Source organism: Lates calcarifer, linkage group LG11, assembly GCF_001640805.2.
Source record: "Lates calcarifer isolate ASB-BC8 linkage group LG11, TLL_Latcal_v3, whole genome shotgun sequence".
In the NCBI taxonomy this organism is placed as follows: domain Eukaryota; kingdom Metazoa; phylum Chordata; class Actinopteri; family Centropomidae; genus Lates; species Lates calcarifer.
The window spans coordinates 21,049,378-21,067,314 of NC_066843.1; the positions used below are offsets into that span (position 1 = coordinate 21,049,378).

At 39.9% G+C, this 17,937-nt stretch overlaps 2 protein-coding genes across 4 annotated transcripts; one reads left to right on the plus strand and one right to left on the minus strand.

The window, feature by feature from the left end:
• Positions 1-122: 122 nt before the first annotated feature.
• On the minus strand, positions 123-7,545 carry zgc:86896 (uncharacterized protein LOC415190 homolog). Of its 2 annotated transcripts, none has more exons than XM_018697769.2 (10): positions 7,385-7,545; positions 6,515-6,629; positions 4,745-4,849; positions 3,736-3,958; positions 3,370-3,477; positions 2,863-3,069; positions 2,593-2,668; positions 1,741-1,931; positions 1,160-1,250; positions 123-292 (listed from the first exon to the last, which is right to left on the minus strand). In XM_018697769.2, the coding sequence occupies exons 2-10, from the start codon at positions 6,576-6,578 to the stop codon at positions 287-289; spliced, it is 1,071 nt and encodes a 356-aa protein (XP_018553285.1). In that variant the 5' UTR covers positions 6,579-6,629; positions 7,385-7,545; the 3' UTR covers positions 123-286. The 2 variants fall into 2 exon arrangements, with proteins under 2 accessions (XP_018553285.1, XP_018553274.1); XM_018697758.2 differs by having other exon boundaries at positions 6,515-6,615; positions 7,385-7,529.
• Positions 7,546-8,073: 528 nt separating this feature from the next.
• prkar1aa (protein kinase, cAMP-dependent, regulatory, type I, alpha (tissue specific extinguisher 1) a) lies at positions 8,074-17,375 on the plus strand. 2 transcript variants are annotated; one of them, XM_018697748.1, is made up of 11 exons: positions 8,074-8,141; positions 9,911-10,098; positions 10,329-10,496; positions 11,251-11,342; positions 11,434-11,495; positions 11,590-11,636; positions 12,073-12,231; positions 12,337-12,397; positions 12,512-12,633; positions 13,260-13,341; positions 14,350-17,375. In XM_018697748.1, exons 2-11 carry the CDS (start codon positions 9,925-9,927, stop codon positions 14,520-14,522), a joined length of 1,140 nt encoding a protein of 379 aa, XP_018553264.1. In that variant the 5' UTR covers positions 8,074-8,141; positions 9,911-9,924; the 3' UTR covers positions 14,523-17,375. The 2 variants fall into 2 exon arrangements, with proteins under 2 accessions (XP_018553264.1, XP_018553257.1); XM_018697741.2 differs by having other exon boundaries at positions 8,076-8,171.
• The last annotated feature ends 562 nt before the right edge of the window (positions 17,376-17,937 follow it).

Genomic DNA, 17,937 nt, shown 5'->3' on the forward strand with positions numbered 1-17,937 from the left:
AAATACATAACCGACAGACATACATCAACATACATCAAATATGTGCAGATGCAGAAAATTCCTAAAAATGAGAAAATGTACACAACACAGATTATGTGAAGAACACATAATTACACTCTGTCTGGCCAGTAAATATCCTCTTTATTTATTCAAAAGATGGTTTATTCACAAATATCATCAAGAACATGTGTTGACAGTGTTGTCTAGCAAAGCATATCAGTGGTTCCATATTTATGCGCTTGGGTTTAGTGGCAGATCTATCTGCCATCCTTATAGTCTTCTGGGTTCAATGCTGCAAAATAAGAGCACAGACATGTTAGAGCCATTCATCCTACAGGGTTTTACTGACCGATAATAATAGCTCAGCAATATGTTTGCACTGGAGCTGACAGCTCATACTGGGTACAGACATTTAAAACCATCATCACCATGTTATCAGCCTGTGTAGTGGCACTGATCATATGTCTCTGGAAATAAATTATTCAGAAAATACGTTTCATGACCATCAAACATTTGCTTTATTGCAACTTATTCTGTTCATGGCAAATTTACATGAATTATAACTTTTTTGGTCACTTGTTTTTTTTCCACTGATCATGTTACAGTTTGCTCATATCCTCAAATTCACTTCAGACCCACTGTCAATATTTTTGGGATTTGGGATCAGAAAAGCCAGGAAGTCTATCAATAATAATGATAATTAAACTGGCCGACAATTGATAAACTGAAAGTACATTATTGTGCTTGTAATTTCAATGACAGAAAGTGTGTTCTGACACACTGCTTGGAAACACACATTACCAATGATCAAGTTCCACATAACTGATTTTTTTCTCAGAGCTTTCAACTGCATCTCTCAGTCTTTTTCAGTGGATTGAGTTCTCAGTTATAACAGAGTTGAGTCAGAATGTTTTGTCACTTTCCATCATATTTCCAAATGACTTCATATTCATTCCATTATTCCATAAAATAAATGAAATTATTGCATTTTATATAATTATTTGCAGAAAATTCAGCCTCAGTGACAGTAAATAACCTCACATGTAAATATGCCAGAAAGTAAATGTTATAATGTCTACAACACATGTGAGTAACAACCTTTACAGTTGATTTACTAAACCACAGCTTTACTTTTGAAGGCAGAGTTTGACACACATACCTTAAAGTCCCAGATCACCATGGCTCCATCCAGACCCACACTACTGTACTTCTCTACTTTGGCTTTCTCCCCTGACACAACACACAGCTGCCTGCATGACACAACACACACACACACACACACACACACACACACACACACACACACACACACACACACACACACACAAGGCTTTTACAAAAGCTGAATTTTGCAGTAACATCAACATCGAGCCTCGCACCAGCCATAGCTGCTCCAAGCTGGACTATACCTTAAATATGCTAATAGACGCTCTATGAGAGAAGTGAGACACAAGTTGTAACGTAAGACACTGTGACAGTGATTCTGAGATACCAAGATTACCACAGTTCTACACTACACATTAGCATCCACAACTAAACTCAGTATACTCACTTGACAATTACATTGATGTCTTGTAAATGCACAAACCTACCAGTCCCTCTCAACTGTCCACATAACTGTGTTTGAAATCAGTCAACACATATTTAACTATACCCAACTGTTAAACAACCATTCTAACTGAAAATCTCCTTGGTGGAGGCCATGATCCTACTTCAAAGGGAGACAGCGGTGTCCCTTACGTGATGCTGTTTTGGTGAAGGGTGTCCAGCTCGTTGCTGTCATCCTCAGTGGCCCTCTTGTCCAGGTTGCGGAAGTGTTGCATGGCTGACATGCTGCTCTTAGAGGTCTGCTTAGGAATGTCCAGCTTCTTCACAAACTCCAGGGCACCAGGACCCTTATAGGTAAACTGGTATGGACAACAGTCATGGCCCTGAAATTGACATTGACAAGAGATTAGAAAGTACAAACAATTTCAGTGTGTCTACATTCGAGTTCATTATGACCATATATGTGCAGTAAAGCTGTATTACACAATTTGACAGCAAATCTGTTGCAGTAATTGACCAAGATGAACACAAAAGTAATCAGAACTGGGATAGCAGTTTGGTATCCATGACACTATTGTTCCTCTCACTAAATTCAGCCCTTTAGTAACTGACAAAAATGTCTTTATTTCTATTGTTTAGAGTTTAAAATGTTAAGACAGAGATTTAACCCACATCACTGTGCATGTCCCTCTGTTGTTTGGTGCTGGGCAGATAGTGTACATTGGGTTTGTACAGCTTTTTTTCAGTGACAACAGCTGCCTACTGTTGCTGGAAGCCTGATCAATGAGAGCAGCACCAAAATCATCAGAGAGTAAAAGATGCTAGAATGCCCTGTAGATTTGAGTGGAGCAGTAGTGTTGTTGATATTTCTCTACAGGGTTCATGATTATGAGGAACAAATTGTACATAATCATTAAATCCATTCCAATTAATAAATATTGATTACTGCAGCTTTGAATAAGGGATTTGAATCCCTGATATATTTCATACTGGTCACACACATTCCATACATGCACACACAAAAATAAGGCAGGTAATAGTTACCGCAGCAACAATCTCAGTGGGGTTGACATAGAGGACGCTCAGCAGTGGCAGATGGTCAATGGTCAGTTGGGTTACCCTGAACAGACAGAGGTTACATACTGAAATGTCAACATGCACTCATGATATAAAACAGACACAGGAACACTGACAGAACAAGAGTTTCAGCCACACTGTCTCAATATTAACTGGATACTTCATCTCCATTTTAGCTGAGTATTAATAGTGTAGTATTAATACTGATGGAATAAATGGCATAGCAGCAGTACTCACTCCTTCTTCTGGGCAGCATCAGCCACAGTGATGCTGCTGTTGTGGGCCACCCATGCCAGCTGGTCTCCACTGGGGGAGAAGGAGACACTGTGCACCCAGCCTCCACAGTCCTTGTGCTCCAGCAGCACCTCCCCAAAAGGCATCTTGGCCCCCCAGGCAGTGGGTCCAGGTTTGTCCTCGATGTCTTTGATGTAGGCCGAGAAAACCCTGAGAAGAATGGACATCTGTTATAGTTTGTGGGCTTTGGGACCCAACATTGTCAAAATTGATAGTAAGAAAAATTTAGAATTTAAGATTCGCTTCATGATTATGTCATAGCACACAGCAGCACCTCCAAATCCCAGAAGTTCTCCCTCTTGAGGTTGCTAATAAAAGAATGGGATTGCCTCAAAAACTACGCTCTGGACATTATTTAACTTCTAGATATATTATTCAAACATTTTCCTTTGGCTTTGTGTTTGTAGACCTAAAACTCCAGACTGCTGTACTGTTCTGATATGGTCTCACCTGCAGTGAAGGTCTGCAGACCCAGCTGCCAGTAGGATGTTGTTGGGATGCCAGGCTAGACTCAGGACTGTGGAACAAATGGGCTTCTTGATGTGCTTACTCAGCCACCTAAAAGAATGGTAAAAAGTTGCATTTGAATGTACCACATGGCGATCTGTGTATGAAGTAAAGAGCTCTATTGTTCAAGGGTCTGATATTTTTACCTAAAGATTAGATCAAAGTCCAAGTTTTGGTTGATTCTGCTATAGATATTGTAGATACATAGATATTTGGCTCTGGACTGTGTTGTTTGACACCATCTCAAAACTAATTTCACTTTAAGTCTTGCAAACTTGAATAGTTTAGATTTGATCAGGTATTGCTCACCAGTCATTCTCCTTCTCAAAGTAGCAGACGGAGATGAGACGAGCTCCGCTGCCCAGGGCAAACTTGTTCTCCTGAGGTGACCACTTCACACATGTTGCTGCACGGTTGATGCGAACCAGGACCAGGGTGGGTTTCCACATGCCATCCTTCAGAGTCCACACATAGGCATTGCGGTCTGAGGCACATGTCACAATGCGGTTGGACTCTGGGGCCCAGTCAATACCTGTGGACATAAACATGAGGCTGTATCAAAGGAACGAATAAATGTGTAGCTGATTTCTCTTAACTGGTGATTTTTGTCCCAGGTGAAAGCATACAGTCTTCAAATATATGGTGTTGTTTGTATGGTGCTGTTTTTTTTAAAAGATTTATTTCCAGTATTCTTGTTTTCATTTAGGCTCCAGCCCCTCTGCAACCCTTAACAGATAAGCAGTATAAATAATGGATGGGGGGATGGATTGGATTTTTGTCTTTACTGCTACCAACAGCAAGATGGACAGGAAATGTAGGGGAGAGAGAGAGGGGATGACACACAGCAAAAGGCCCAGGTTGGATCCGAAACCCAACTGGATTCAGCCTTCACGTGATATTTGTTTAACCAGGTGAGCCACAGGTATGCCCCATATGATGCCATAATGTCTGTATGAATTTTTGATAACGGTCTGATTTGGTCTTTAGTAAACATGTGTTACTAAAAATGCTCTACATGTCATGATGACAAGTGAACAAACTTCATTCACTGATGTAAACTGAGAGATGAGGTTAAAAACTTGTGAAAAAAAGTTACCAGGTGGACTTTGAGTTAAATCTGTTTTACCAAATCATTTTTCCCAAAGTCAAGATTGAACTTTCAGTCCCAGTCTATTAATTTCAGTTAATTAAATGACAAAAAATAGTTACACCTGGTAAACTATATTGTTTATATATCCCCTATTTTCAAGTTTAAAGTAAGAAGGTTGTCAAATGCACCTCTCCCTCAGTCACTGTTGGCTGATAGAAGTTGCATTACCTGTGATTCGTCCACTGTGCTCAGTCAGCTCGTGGATTTTGACCCAGTCTTTGCCTTTCTTCTCATAGATGTTCACCTTATTGTTGTTTGGACTCACTGCAATCTCTGTGAAGAAATATAAGCTCAAAAGTTAGGAATTGTAATCACTTAACACTGTAACAGTAATATTGTGATAAATAGTAAATGTACACTGAATCTGCAAATTTATTAAGGTTTTGAGGAGCATGAATGTGCTTGGCAAATGTCATACTTATCAGTCAGTTACATTTTGTGTGAGAGTCACAGAATCAATCTTACCACCGTGGGAATCATGGACGCTCATTCAGTAAACTTCATAGTAATCTGTGCCTGCATTCACCATCATTCATTAACTGTCTTGACATTCCAGACCTGCCCTGCTCCACTCACCTGGTTTCCCCACACCCATCTACTCAACTCTTGTCCGTTCCCTGATTAGCTTCCTTGTATATATACCAGTCCACTTGCACTCTGTCAAACTGCCTATAGTGCTATCCCAGTTGTAGCTTTCCAGACGTTTTGTACACTCCTGCTTTTGCTTGCCATATTTGACCTCTTGTTTTTGAAATTTTTCTCTTGCTTGCTGCCTTTTCGCTTGAGGTTCTGCCTGCCTGTTATCGACCACTGCCTGCCAACAGACTTCACCCTCGCTGAAGCCTTACCTGCCTTGTCTGTAGTACCTTTAGATAAAGGCAAACTCTTTGAACTTGATATAATTTTTTTTTTAACTGAATGAAGCACTGCATTTATTAACTAAAATGTAAACAAACATGTTGTATCTGACATAAATGTGAACTTATTTTGTATTAAACTAGACCATGATCTTTCCCTGATCCTTAACCAAGTGTCCAGACATAACCATACAAAATGTATCAATATAATAAAAAAGGTAATGCTGTTGGGCGGCACAGGTGGTGCAGTGGTTAGCACTGTCACCCCACAACAAGAATGGTTTCAGGTTTGGCACTCTCTGGGTACTCCAGCTTCCTCAGTCCCACAGTCTAAACACATGCAAATTGCCCCTAGGATGTGAGTGCGAATGATTGTTTGTCTACATGTGTTGGCCCTGCAATGGACTGGTGATCTGTTCAGGGTGTACTCTGCCTCTCGCCCAATGTCAGCTGGGATAGACTTGCTGTTGCAATTACATTTCCTTCCAAACATTAGTTGTGTATAAAAATAGGAGACAGGGTTGCACAGTGAACATGTTAGCATGCTATCATTAGCAGTAAGCTTAAAAGCAATCCTGTGCTAAAGTATGACCTCATAGAGTACTAGCATGGCTGTGGACTGACTGCAATTATGTTTTCATTTTCAATATGGAGTCTCCAAAGTTTTTACTGGCACATAGCAGCAGTGATCCTGGGTCACTCCTGCTGAAGATGTAGTGAAGTCTGATGTACAGAGTATATAAGTCAATGACAATGCACTTCAGTGTTCAAAAATAACTGTAATATCAAATACCCTTAGCAGTAGAAGTGCAACTGAAGTGCAGTCGGATGTATGCCGTAAAGCTCTTTGAGTCCATTTCCTGTATTGATAATCAGATTCCCTGTGGTTCTGCAGGCAACATTAATGCAATTAGAGGAGGGAGAAAGTGTATGAGCAGGCTGCATTGAAGGTCTAGTTCTGTTCTGTATTAAACCCACAAGTTAGAATACAGGCCTGTGTGTATGCTCATGCATGTTTATGTATTTCTATTTGCTCTATATGGAAATTCAGGCAGGTTAGTGTCTGTATAGTTCCACCTACGGGTCCTGTCTTTGTTCCAGGCGTGGCAGGAGATCGGCTCCAGGCCGAAGCTGTAGAGTGACATGTCTGAACAGAGGCAGGGGAGGCTGCTGGAATGTGGGCTGCAGATGTGCCGCTACAGGTCCCAGGATAAGATCAGAGAGAAAGACAGGGAGACATTTTGTTGAGAGACATAAGAAGAACCACAGGTAGTTTGTTTTATTTAGGTTGAAAAATGTTGCAGGCAGTGAATCTGTCATCATTTTCATGCTTAAATCCTTAATCCTTAAATCTTTTATTTCATCACCCTAATGCCAATTTGGTATCACCTACTCTCATGTATACCCTAAGAGAAATGGTCACTTCATGGGCAGACTTACAATATGGGTGTATCGCTTTATTTCTGCCACAACCTTCATCAAACTCATTGTTAGCTATGTGAATAATAAGTGTGAGATAACAACTCCTTTATCAGTTGTTGTACACAATCTGCAAACATGCTTTAACTGTTACGTCTGTATTTTTCTCTGCCCTCTAACAAGAACTCGATTCTGACACAAACCTAAGATTTTTGACCACAGAGATATCAATCACTTGCAGTTTCACAGTATTATCACAAAGCAGAGCAGAGTACAGTTTGACAGTCTACCAGCCTGAAGAGATACTCACTCAGACTGGTGCATAGATATACATTCCAAGCATTACTTCTGGTGGTGTATTTGTTTTTGCCCTGCCTTATTAAACAGACATTAGATTAGACAAATTACAATATTTGAAATGGGATCATACTTTTCAGTAGCTGTAGGGAGCAGATGGAAAACATAAACCTGTTTTACCTGTGATCTGATACAGATCATGATAAAATCATTAAGAGCAGAGATCATTACTCACCTTTACTGTGTATGTATGGTCAGGTAGAGTTGCTGCTGGTGGAAGGTGCAGAGCTGTATTCGTGGACTCTGGGCAGTCGACACGAATGGAGCTGTGCAGTCTGACTTGGTGAAGGAAGTGACTGTGTTATTACTGAGGGGAGTGAAAGAAAGGTGGGTGTGTCTGTTAATAGCTGTTGAGCAAGGATCTAGTCTGGAGCAAGATCGTTGTTATAAACCTTTCCAGTTGGCCATCACCATAAGGTTGGTAAATATATATACAATATAATCTCTCTCTCTCTCTCTCTCTCTCTCTCTCACACACACACACACACACACACACACACACACATACACATATGTACAGGTAGGCTACAGTACAGGACCAATGTATTTGACATCATGTAGAGGAATGGTCCTCCATCCCTCCAAGCAGAATTCAAAGACTTGGAGAACCAATGTCAAATGTCAAGAAGCACTGAAGCTGTTTTGGTGGCCCCATCACCTTACATTTGTTTTTTGTTTTTTTCAATTTAATTTTAAAATGAAACGATAAAAAACTATCAAAATAGTTAGCGAAAAACCCAAATTCAACAGTCTGTAATGACTGTATAAAATGTGTTATTGCAATTTGTTGTTATTGATCATGTTTTTTGAATACTGGATTTTTATGTATACAAATTTTGTGGGGACGCTTTTATTGCGAAAAACGGAGGCGGAAGTGGAAGTTCTGTCGTCAAGAAGAAAAACAACCACGACGACACGTCATTTTATATTTGGTGAGGATTTTCGTGTTAGCAGTATGAATAGTAAGTTGTTACACATTTATGGATGCATTTGTTGAAACCTGGTCACTTCGTTTCTTTGTAGGCTATGTTTTCCATTGTTTAGATACGGAGGTGTGGCTAACAGTTAGCTCGCTAAGCTAATTAAATTGGTTGGTATTCAAGATGGCCAATTTTGAGAAACCATCAGGCTTAACAACACTTTCATTAGCATTGCATTGACTGACGTTTTATTTACATCTAAGAAGCTGGTACATTCATTTATAATATTCCCTGGTGACTTTACTACAACGTTACGCAGAAACAAAATGTTTGACAGATGAAAGTAGTTAACTAACAGTAGTTAACTGTTAAGTACGTTAGCTAACGTCAACTGTACCGTACTGTACCATTGGTACCATATACTTTAGCTCGTTGGGTTCCTAATTGCTTGACGTCAGGGTCACCATACTTTGCTGACTAGCCCTGGATATGGTCAAATAAGTATTCACATTCTTATAGCTAAAGTGTCACCACAACGTTAAACTGAAAGTGATGGTTCTACGTACAAAATTTGAAGTTCATCTTGTGATCGATGTTGTGCTCTGTGTATTCTCTCTGTTTCCATCAAGTGCACAAATTTACAGTTTATCAATCTATACGGAGAACCCGGGACTTCTTAGGACACTGACGGTCTGGGGTACCAGGGCTAATTTGAATGGTAGCTCAGCCATGTATGTAGGCAGTGTCAATCTTTCTTGAGGGGAGACATAAGCTATTTTTGTAAGGCTGCAGTGACTAGGTGATTAATCAATTTGTCAATCAAACAAAATTTTATCAACAACTACTTACATAACCAATTAATTATCTTAATCATTTTTAGGTAAAAACAGCATTTGGTGGGGGGTGGGGTACAGCACCCACTTACACTCACATTCTCACCCACTGGCTATTTAAAGGCACCAATTAACCTGACCTCCAAATCTTTGTACCGTGGGAGGAAGCTGGAGGAAGGGCACAGGGACAACTTTCAGACTCCACACAGAAAAGCCCTGGGTTTCAAACCCAGAACCTTCTTGCTGTGAGGTGCCAGTGCTAACCACTGCACCACCATACCAGTCACACTAATCATGGTCACTTCCTGTTGCTGCACAAAGTGCAGACTACTCCACTGTTTTGCAGTTGAGTGTAGAGGGACAGATGTGGCATCTCCAGTGCTTTTGTGGGAGTTACTCAGCATATCATCTGATATGTGCTGAATAGCTTTGTCAGGCTTTTAAATGATCAGCGGCACAAAAACTAATGCGTCATCATCAGTAGCCTTGGATAGATCTTCATTTGCAGAGCTGCTGTTATGAAGCACTGCCAATATTAAAAGCTGCTGTTCTGCTGCATTAAACCTGTGTCCCAGGTGCTGCATCACTGTGTTACTATGACAATAAGCTATTATAATGGGCTTCTTCATAATTGTGCCTGTATTTATTCATTACAGCAGTGAGACAACACCATTATAAGGTCAAACTGGAAAATAATACCTGCTATAACTTGCATTCAACATACCATGAAAAAAGTTACAGCAATGGACTCATAAAAAAGAGTTTAATTGAATGAATTAGGCAGGGTGTAACATAGTCACTGGTTGCTAAGGACCTGAGGTATACATTGTATGGAGGGTTAATGGTGATGAAAAATGAGAAAGGGCTGTTGTGCCCAGGTAAAATTTAGCTAAGGATGCACAATATCTTCCTGATTCCTCAGTGTGTTTTCCTCTCTTTTTCTCATAGGTCACAAGACAAAGATGGCATCAAGCAGTACAAGCAGCGAGGAGGAGCGGAACCTCAAAGAGTGTGAGCAGTATGTCCAGAAGCATAACATCCAGCAGCTGCTCAAGGACTGCATCATCCAGCTGTGTACATCCCGGCCCGAGCGGCCCATGGCTTTCCTCAGAGAACTCTTTGAAAGACTGGAGAAGGTGGGACTGCAAAGGCTCTAGTATCACGTTACACAGTCATTTAATTCAGCGAGAATGTAAAATTAATGCAGATGTAAAGACTCATAGTGAAATATCTTCATGCTCCCTGTTATTCTATCTTGTCTCTCTCTGTTTTGTCTGTAAAGCATCACAGCTCAACCGTTCACAGTAAGGATGTATAAATCTGTGCAGTGACTCAGGTGTCGTTTTGTGTACCTGCTTGTTGGCAGGAGGAGGCCCAACAGATGGCTTCACAGCAGAAGTCCGGCTCATGGTCAGACTCCCGTGAGGATGAAGTATCTCCACCCATGAACCCTGTGGTGAGGGGTCGCAGCCGGAGAGGAGCCATCAGTGCTGAGGTGTACACTGAGGAAGACGCTGCCTCCTATGTCAGAAAGGTCAGTGGAGTTATCTCCAGTGTTTTCATTTACACACCTTCAATATATCCTTAAAGCTGCACAAACCTACATGTTTATGCCATCAACTGATCACATTTGTAATATGAATGGGGTTATTTACAGTTATTGGCTTTCTGGTTCATAATCTCTGCTCTTATCAAGCTTATTTCAACCAGCAGCATAAGGCTGCTTTCAGTGAAAAAGCTATAAAAACCCACTTTACACTAACTCAGCACCAAGCAGCAAGATAGACACAATCAGAGAGTAACTGGTTAATACAGTGGAGCATTTATCAGCTAAAGAGAGATGAATGTTGATGTTGCTTTGTCTGCCAGAGGTATAAATAGGTAACTGTTTGTTAATACATTCAACAGAACTTAATCAAGTTGTAATTTGTCAGATGCCTTGTTAAAAAAATCAAGGATAAGAGCATCAGAATCTGAATGTGTGTTTTAAGCAGTGATTTTAATCTGGGGCAGCCCGATCTTTTCGGCCAGGGCATTCCAAGGTCTGGGTGCTCACCTTTCACCTTTGGTATAATTTGGTTTAATAGTGAGCTCAGCAGTGACATGATGGTTGGTTCACCAGTAAACTACTGTATCTAATAGCAGAAGACGGTCATTGGAGGACACAAAACAACCATTTGCACTTGGGTGAACAGAGTAATATTGTTATTGATTCTAGTACATTGCAGTCTTAATACTCACTGAAATGTCTCACCAGATGAATCTAAATAAGCCTTTTTTTACCCAAGGTTATCCCAAAAGACTATAAGACTATGGCTGCCCTGGCCAAAGCCATGGAGAGGAACGTGCTGTTTGCCCATCTGGATGACAACGAGAGGAGGTAATGGCAACAGTTTTGTCAGTAGTTTGTTAATAATCCTTGTGAAAACCTTTCCAGCTTAACAGCTTATTTTACCTTACTGCCCCTCTAGTGACATTTTTGACGCAATGTTTTCTGTCAACTACATTGCTGGAGAAACTGTCATCCAACAAGGTGAGTTTTAACACACGCTGTTTTCTTGTACGGAGATTGATGTGTTTTTCTTCTGTTAATTTGTTCATGGGACTCTTCATTTCTCCTCTTCCAGGTGATGAGGGAGACAATTTCTACGTTATCGATCAGGGAGAGATGGACGTAAGATCTCTTTCTTATTGCAGTGTTGAAAAGTTGCTGTCATCTCTCCTTGTTTAGCTAACTGTGCTTTAATGGTTTAATGAGGGAAACAACAGAGCATATTTAACAAGACTACAGCCATTATTATTTTATTCTACTAATAGCTAACAACCTGAAATAACTTCTTCCTCAGTGGAGCTGTGTTTCAGCTTATTTTGATGAACCCAAGGTATGCTGTGTAATGTAGATAGTTTATCCATATGATTATGCCTCTTCATTAGTGACAGCTGTGGCCTGAAGCATTATGTTTTCAGGTTGTCCTAGAAGAACACATTGTTGATGTTGCAGCATCAGTTCAGATTAGTATTATTACACCTGTTATGTTAAATGTAAGACATTTCTCCCTTCCTGAAACCAGGCCAACAGTAGAACCTCTCTGCTATCTGTCATCTTCTAGGTATATGTGAACAATGAATGGGTGACCAGTATTGGTGAGGGAGGTAGTTTTGGAGAGCTGGCTCTGATTTATGGAACCCCCCGTGCAGCTACAGTCCGGGCCAAGTCCAATGTCAAGCTGTGGGGCATCGACAGAGACAGCTACAGGAGAATACTGATGGTAAGCTGTGCAGCGCTAGAAAATGATCAAAATGACAAAAAAGACACAATCAGGCAGTTAAATGAACTGTCACAATTATTATTGTCTTTTTTTTTTTTTTTTTAGGGGAGCACTTTGAGAAAGCGCAAGATGTACGAAGAGTTCCTCAGCAAGGTGTCCATTTTAGGTGAGAACCTTTCGCTTTTTTAAAATTTCATTATATAGACTGACTGGACAAAAGCTGTCATTGGCCGGATGAATCCAGAGAGAACATGCTGACTTGAGTGTTGTTCCTGAGCAGAGTCTCTGGACAAATGGGAGCGTTTGACGGTGGCTGATGCTTTGGAGACGGTGCAGTTTGAGGATGGGCAGAAAATTGTGGTGCAGGGAGAGCCTGGCGATGAGTTCTTCATCATCCTGGAGGTACAGACCACCTTCTGAGAGCACCAGCAGTGTTCTTACTATTTAAGTTCTTTGTTTACTGTAGGCTGTGACAGTATGCAAAGTTTTTGTAGAATGTTTGGTTCGTCTTACAACATTCCTGTGGTGTGATACCGCCCTTCAACCAAAAGATTACAGACAGTTTAACCCTGATGAGGTTTTGGCTCATTTTAGCATGAGCCAAGACCAAAATTCTTAAGTTCCATCCAGAAAGCTTCCCTACCTGCTTGTGGGGTTAGTCCCTGCATGTGTAGCTCATACAGAAAGTGTCATTGGTATGCTGATTGCAAATGAGAAACCAGAGCTGGAGGAGGTTCCATGTCATATACGAGTTTATGTAGTCTTGAAAAATCTGAGGCTGATCTGCATCAAGGGATGGCTACTTTTCACCGATACGCAGAAACAAAATTAAGAGGTTTAAACAATTGTAATAATTTGAAGACTGCTTGTTTCTTGAGTCATGCTTTTCTGCCATAATATGAGAACAGCTACAGTGGATATTTCCCGGAAACCCTGGAATGTATAATCAGTTCATATCTCAGACAGCAGCAGTTGATGTCTGGGATCAACTGCTGTTGATGTTGAACATGTCTCTGTTGTGTTGTCAGGGGACAGCAGCGGTGCTTCAGAGGCGGTCAGAGGATGAGGAGTTTGTGGAGGTTGGCAGACTCGGGCCGTCAGATTACTTTGGTGAGTCAGACAGACACAAAACCCTGACAAACATCTGTAATCTGCACTACCCTGCAAAGGCAAAACACAGTAACTACATATTTTATTTTAGTGTATAAAATGCCTTTTTATTGCTGCTCAGGCTGCACTTAATGCACCATCTGCCATAGAAACACAGCACAAACTAAGAGGGCTGTATCAGGTGAATGCTAGTTTGTGAGATAGCCCTGGCTAGCCTCAGCTCAAACTGATTTTCCCTTAGTTGTTGTCTGTAAATGAGAAATATCCATTTTGATGAAATTACATTTTGTTAATACAGTTTGGTAGACCACATAATAAAGTAAGGCAGCAGTTAAATTAGTTCATAATGTAGGGGGAAAACAGCTACACTCCTGAAGTGTGGCTGCATCTTGTTTTTTGACTCTAGTGTATTTGATGTGCTTTTCTGTGGTTAAGCTACCTGTAAATCACATACTTAAATGTATTCAATTGTAAACAAATGCATTATATTGTTTTCAATATTAATATTAGAAGTACTTTGACATATTGAAATGGACTACAGACTGTAAATCTCTAGTCTTTGTAAATAACAATCATCTACAGGAACAGGTGAGTTAAAATGGATCAGAAAGCTGAATAAACACAGTTTCTCTGAACATTCCCTGAGGATTATCTGAAGGCTGAGTGCACTATCTGTATTTTTCAGCTGTTCTGTGGATTCTCAACCTAAAAAGATAAAAAAAACAAAGCTTTATAACCTTTCTATCTTTTCTATCTTTTTACAGTTTCCTGCACAGCCTGTTGACTTTAAACCCTCTTCTCTTGTTAATGTGCTCTGCCTTGTAGGGCAGCGCAGTAAAGGCAATTTTTTGGTCAGATAGACTTAGATTGGAATTAAATGCATGATGTAGATTTAAAACAACACAACAAATTCCACAGATATATAAAATAACAAAGCAGGACACCATCAGCACTCTGATATGCCTGTGTGATCTTTGTGAGACTGGTTTTCTTCTCTGTGTCCTCTAGGTGAGATTGCTCTGCTGATGAACCGGCCCCGTGCTGCAACTGTTGTTGCATGTGGACCCCTAAAGTGTGTCAAATTAGACCGGCCGCGGTTTGAGCGGGTCCTGGGTCCCTGCTCTGACATCCTGAAGAGAAACATTGAGCAGTACAACAGCTTTGTTTCCCTCTCTGTCTGAGTTTGTCAGTGCTCAGACCCCCTCTCCTCTACTGCAGGGTCCACCAGCGCACATCTGCTTTATTTTCCTACTTCTACTCCTTTTGACATATGTAACCACACCCACGTGCCCCCCCAAACATCTGTTACTCTTTTTTTATTTCCTATTTATTGTATTTTTTGTGTGTGTACTCAGAAGATTTTTCTGTGAAGGGAAGAGTTTTTGAGGTCATTGTTGGTGAGTGTTGCTACATGACCTGAAGCTGTAATCCCAATACCAAATACATTTCTGCATACACTTTAAATATATAACTAAAATGAATCAAATCCCCGGCTAACTGTGCCTTCACACTGTGATCACAAAGTTATAAAAGTACTTGGAGTTGATCACAACAGGACATGTCTATGTACATTTTGAAATATTGTAAGATGACCAATTCCACAGTCTGATGAAAGATGATAGCACTGACACCACTGAAATATCTCTGCAACAGTTACAGAAAGTTGCTATAAAATTGGTCATTAATGTTCCCCTCAGGATGAATTGTAGCAGTGATCCTCTGATTTCTCATCTACCACCATCATCAGGTTTGGTTTATGACCAAATACCAGCAAAACTGATGACATTCCCATCAGGCTCGGCTGAACTTTACGTTTTTTTACTAATTAGCAACTGTTAGCATGCTAACACACTAAAGTAAGATGGGGAACATGATAAACATGATACCTGATAAACATCAGCACGTTAGCACACTAGCATGGCTGTAGACTGATTTTGAAAAAATTCATTTATTTCTATCTGTTTTGGTGTATCTTGCAGAGCCTTGACATTGAGTTTCTTACTTTTGCTGCATCTTGTCACATAGTTTGACAGAAGTAACAGCCACACATCCACAGTATGGAGGGTGTTTTTACCTAGGAAGAAAAATTAGAAAAAAAAAAGTATTTTCAATTAAGCTTAACCACTTACGTCATTTGTCACCCTCTGCTTTGTGGTTTTAACTCATTGCTAATTACAAATGCAGCTTTCATTTCAGCTTTTCTGTTCAACATGTGAGGTTGTTTCTTTTCACTGAGCAATTTTAGATTCATGCGTGCATTTTTGTATGCCTTGTTAGTTTTTAACATTGAATTGATAGTAGAATGAATACGAAGAATGATATATTCAGTAACATTTAGGTTTTCTTCTGCTTTGATTACCTTTGTAGGTGAACTTCTCCATATTTAGTTTGTAGTCTGTGTTAAAGGGAAAATGTCCAGGGATCCCTTTAACTGCACATATCACATGCTCTTACATTGTTGTGTTTACGGCTCTGCTACAAATCTGTATATTAATCTATATATTAAGAGTAAATAACTATATTTTTTGCACATTTTGTGATAAACAAAACAATATAATCAGAGAGAAGATGTTTATATGCTGCTCACTGTTTAGTGTACATCTGATCCTGTCATTTAGAGGGAGTGCAGGTCAATAGGTCAAAAAGGGGGGACCTCTCACAAGGTCAGACAGCTAGTTAGATGAGAGCTTTAGGTAATTCATCTATTTGTCATCCATGACAGCTTCATCTGAGGAGTTTCTGTCAACAAAGCTGGGGCCAAATATCATCTGAGATTTTCCATAATTCAAAGTCTCAATCAGGGAAATAATGAAGGAGTTAAAAGGACATTAATGGGCTTTGTGATCATATATACTTTTAAAAATCCAGTACTGACAAATACACTGCTGTTTAATGTAACATATTCAGAAGCATGGATCAGTTGAAAGAGTGGACTTCAACCTGTTACTTTGAGACAGATTTTGAAGAAGAGTTGCCTTTATACAGACAGATATCCTGAGTCTTACTCCTAAGTATAGGATAGCATAGCATAGCATAGAATAGGAAGCTCTATAAACAATGGATCCTGTATTTCCCATAATGCAGTATCATCTTGATAATCCACGGTTCCTGCTGAGCACCCAGAGCTTTTAAAACACCATGCCTCTGAGTACCAATGTCAAATCTATTTTATTTCAATACCTTGCTTTTGGGTTCTGTCAACTGTTAAACATTGTATCAACAGGTACAGCTTTATGGGAACTTTGCCTAAAATTTGATACAGTTTGATTTTAGCTTCAATCAGAAACTGTCTAATCAAAGAAAAAGTAAAGAGGAGGATGAGGTTTTGATGTGTCCTTGGGGTACTTAGATTAAAAAGGTCCTGAGGTTTGATACCTACCCTTATCCATCAGTTTTACAAATTTGCAGGTAGTCCACAAGTAAGCTTGCAGTGTTGTGTTACACCTTCTCATACAGTATTTTCCTACATTCATCCGTATTAGGTCATTACTGTAGCCAGTGCAGACATTTCCCATTTATTTTAGGCTTTCAGTGTATTCATTTGTTTGATGTGCTTTTCTGATTAACATGCATCAACACACACTGTGTTAAATGTTTTTCAAAGATGTCTTAACTCAGTAGTGATGCATCCATCTGCCATATACAGTATGGTGCAGTTTGCCTTGGTACTGTATTTTTATTTTTTTTTTCCAAGCTGTGTTTTGTTAAACTCACAGTATTTCTCATTCATTAGATGGTCAAGAGCTGAGACAGGAGTGTGAATATGTAGCACTGGCTTCATTCAGAAACCTGGATTGTTGTTTATTTTCAGCCTTGGTTCCACAGCTCAGTGTGCTCTGCTCTGTCAGACCGTCTGTGTTTGTAAACCTGAGAACACAGAGGCCTCACAGTGACTCTCTCCAGAGGACCATTCTTTTCTACTGTTTTTATGCCTTTCCTCAGATGGATTGGAGTGTCTGTGCATAAATGTGTTTTGGATTTCTCTGTAGGACTTTCTTACAGCAAGTCAAGCAATAAAGAGATCAGTGTTTTCATTGTGTCTTTGCTGCTGTTTCCTAAACTACCTGACATGTAGTGGGGTTCAATATTAAATTTATTTTTCATATCTTTATAATGTGTCTGCACACCTGAGATGATATTTCCTTTTATTCAGATTCAATTGTCAAATATGAACTCTTTGAAAAATTCCACAGACGTTTTGGATATGCCTTTGTCAGTGTGCATTAGCCCTTCAGTTTCATGGTTGGATTCCTTTTAGTTGTCACCAACCATGAGTGTCATTTTATTATCTGTATTTAAATAAAAGTGGATGGAATTATCCAGCGAGTTACACTCCCAAAAACCAAAACTATAGGTACATTCACAGAACTATATACTGCAAAGCAAACAATTATTAATGTGAGCTATAAGACATTTCCAAATAAATCATTTCTGACCATTCCTTTGGGAGAATCTGTGGGGGGATATGAGACATGAGATGTCCAGCTTTGATGTGGACAGTGTAAAAAAGACAATAAGACACAATAAAATGAGAAGATTTTTCCAGTGTGACGATGGAAAATTTACAGCCATAAATCTCAGAGTCAGGCCATGACC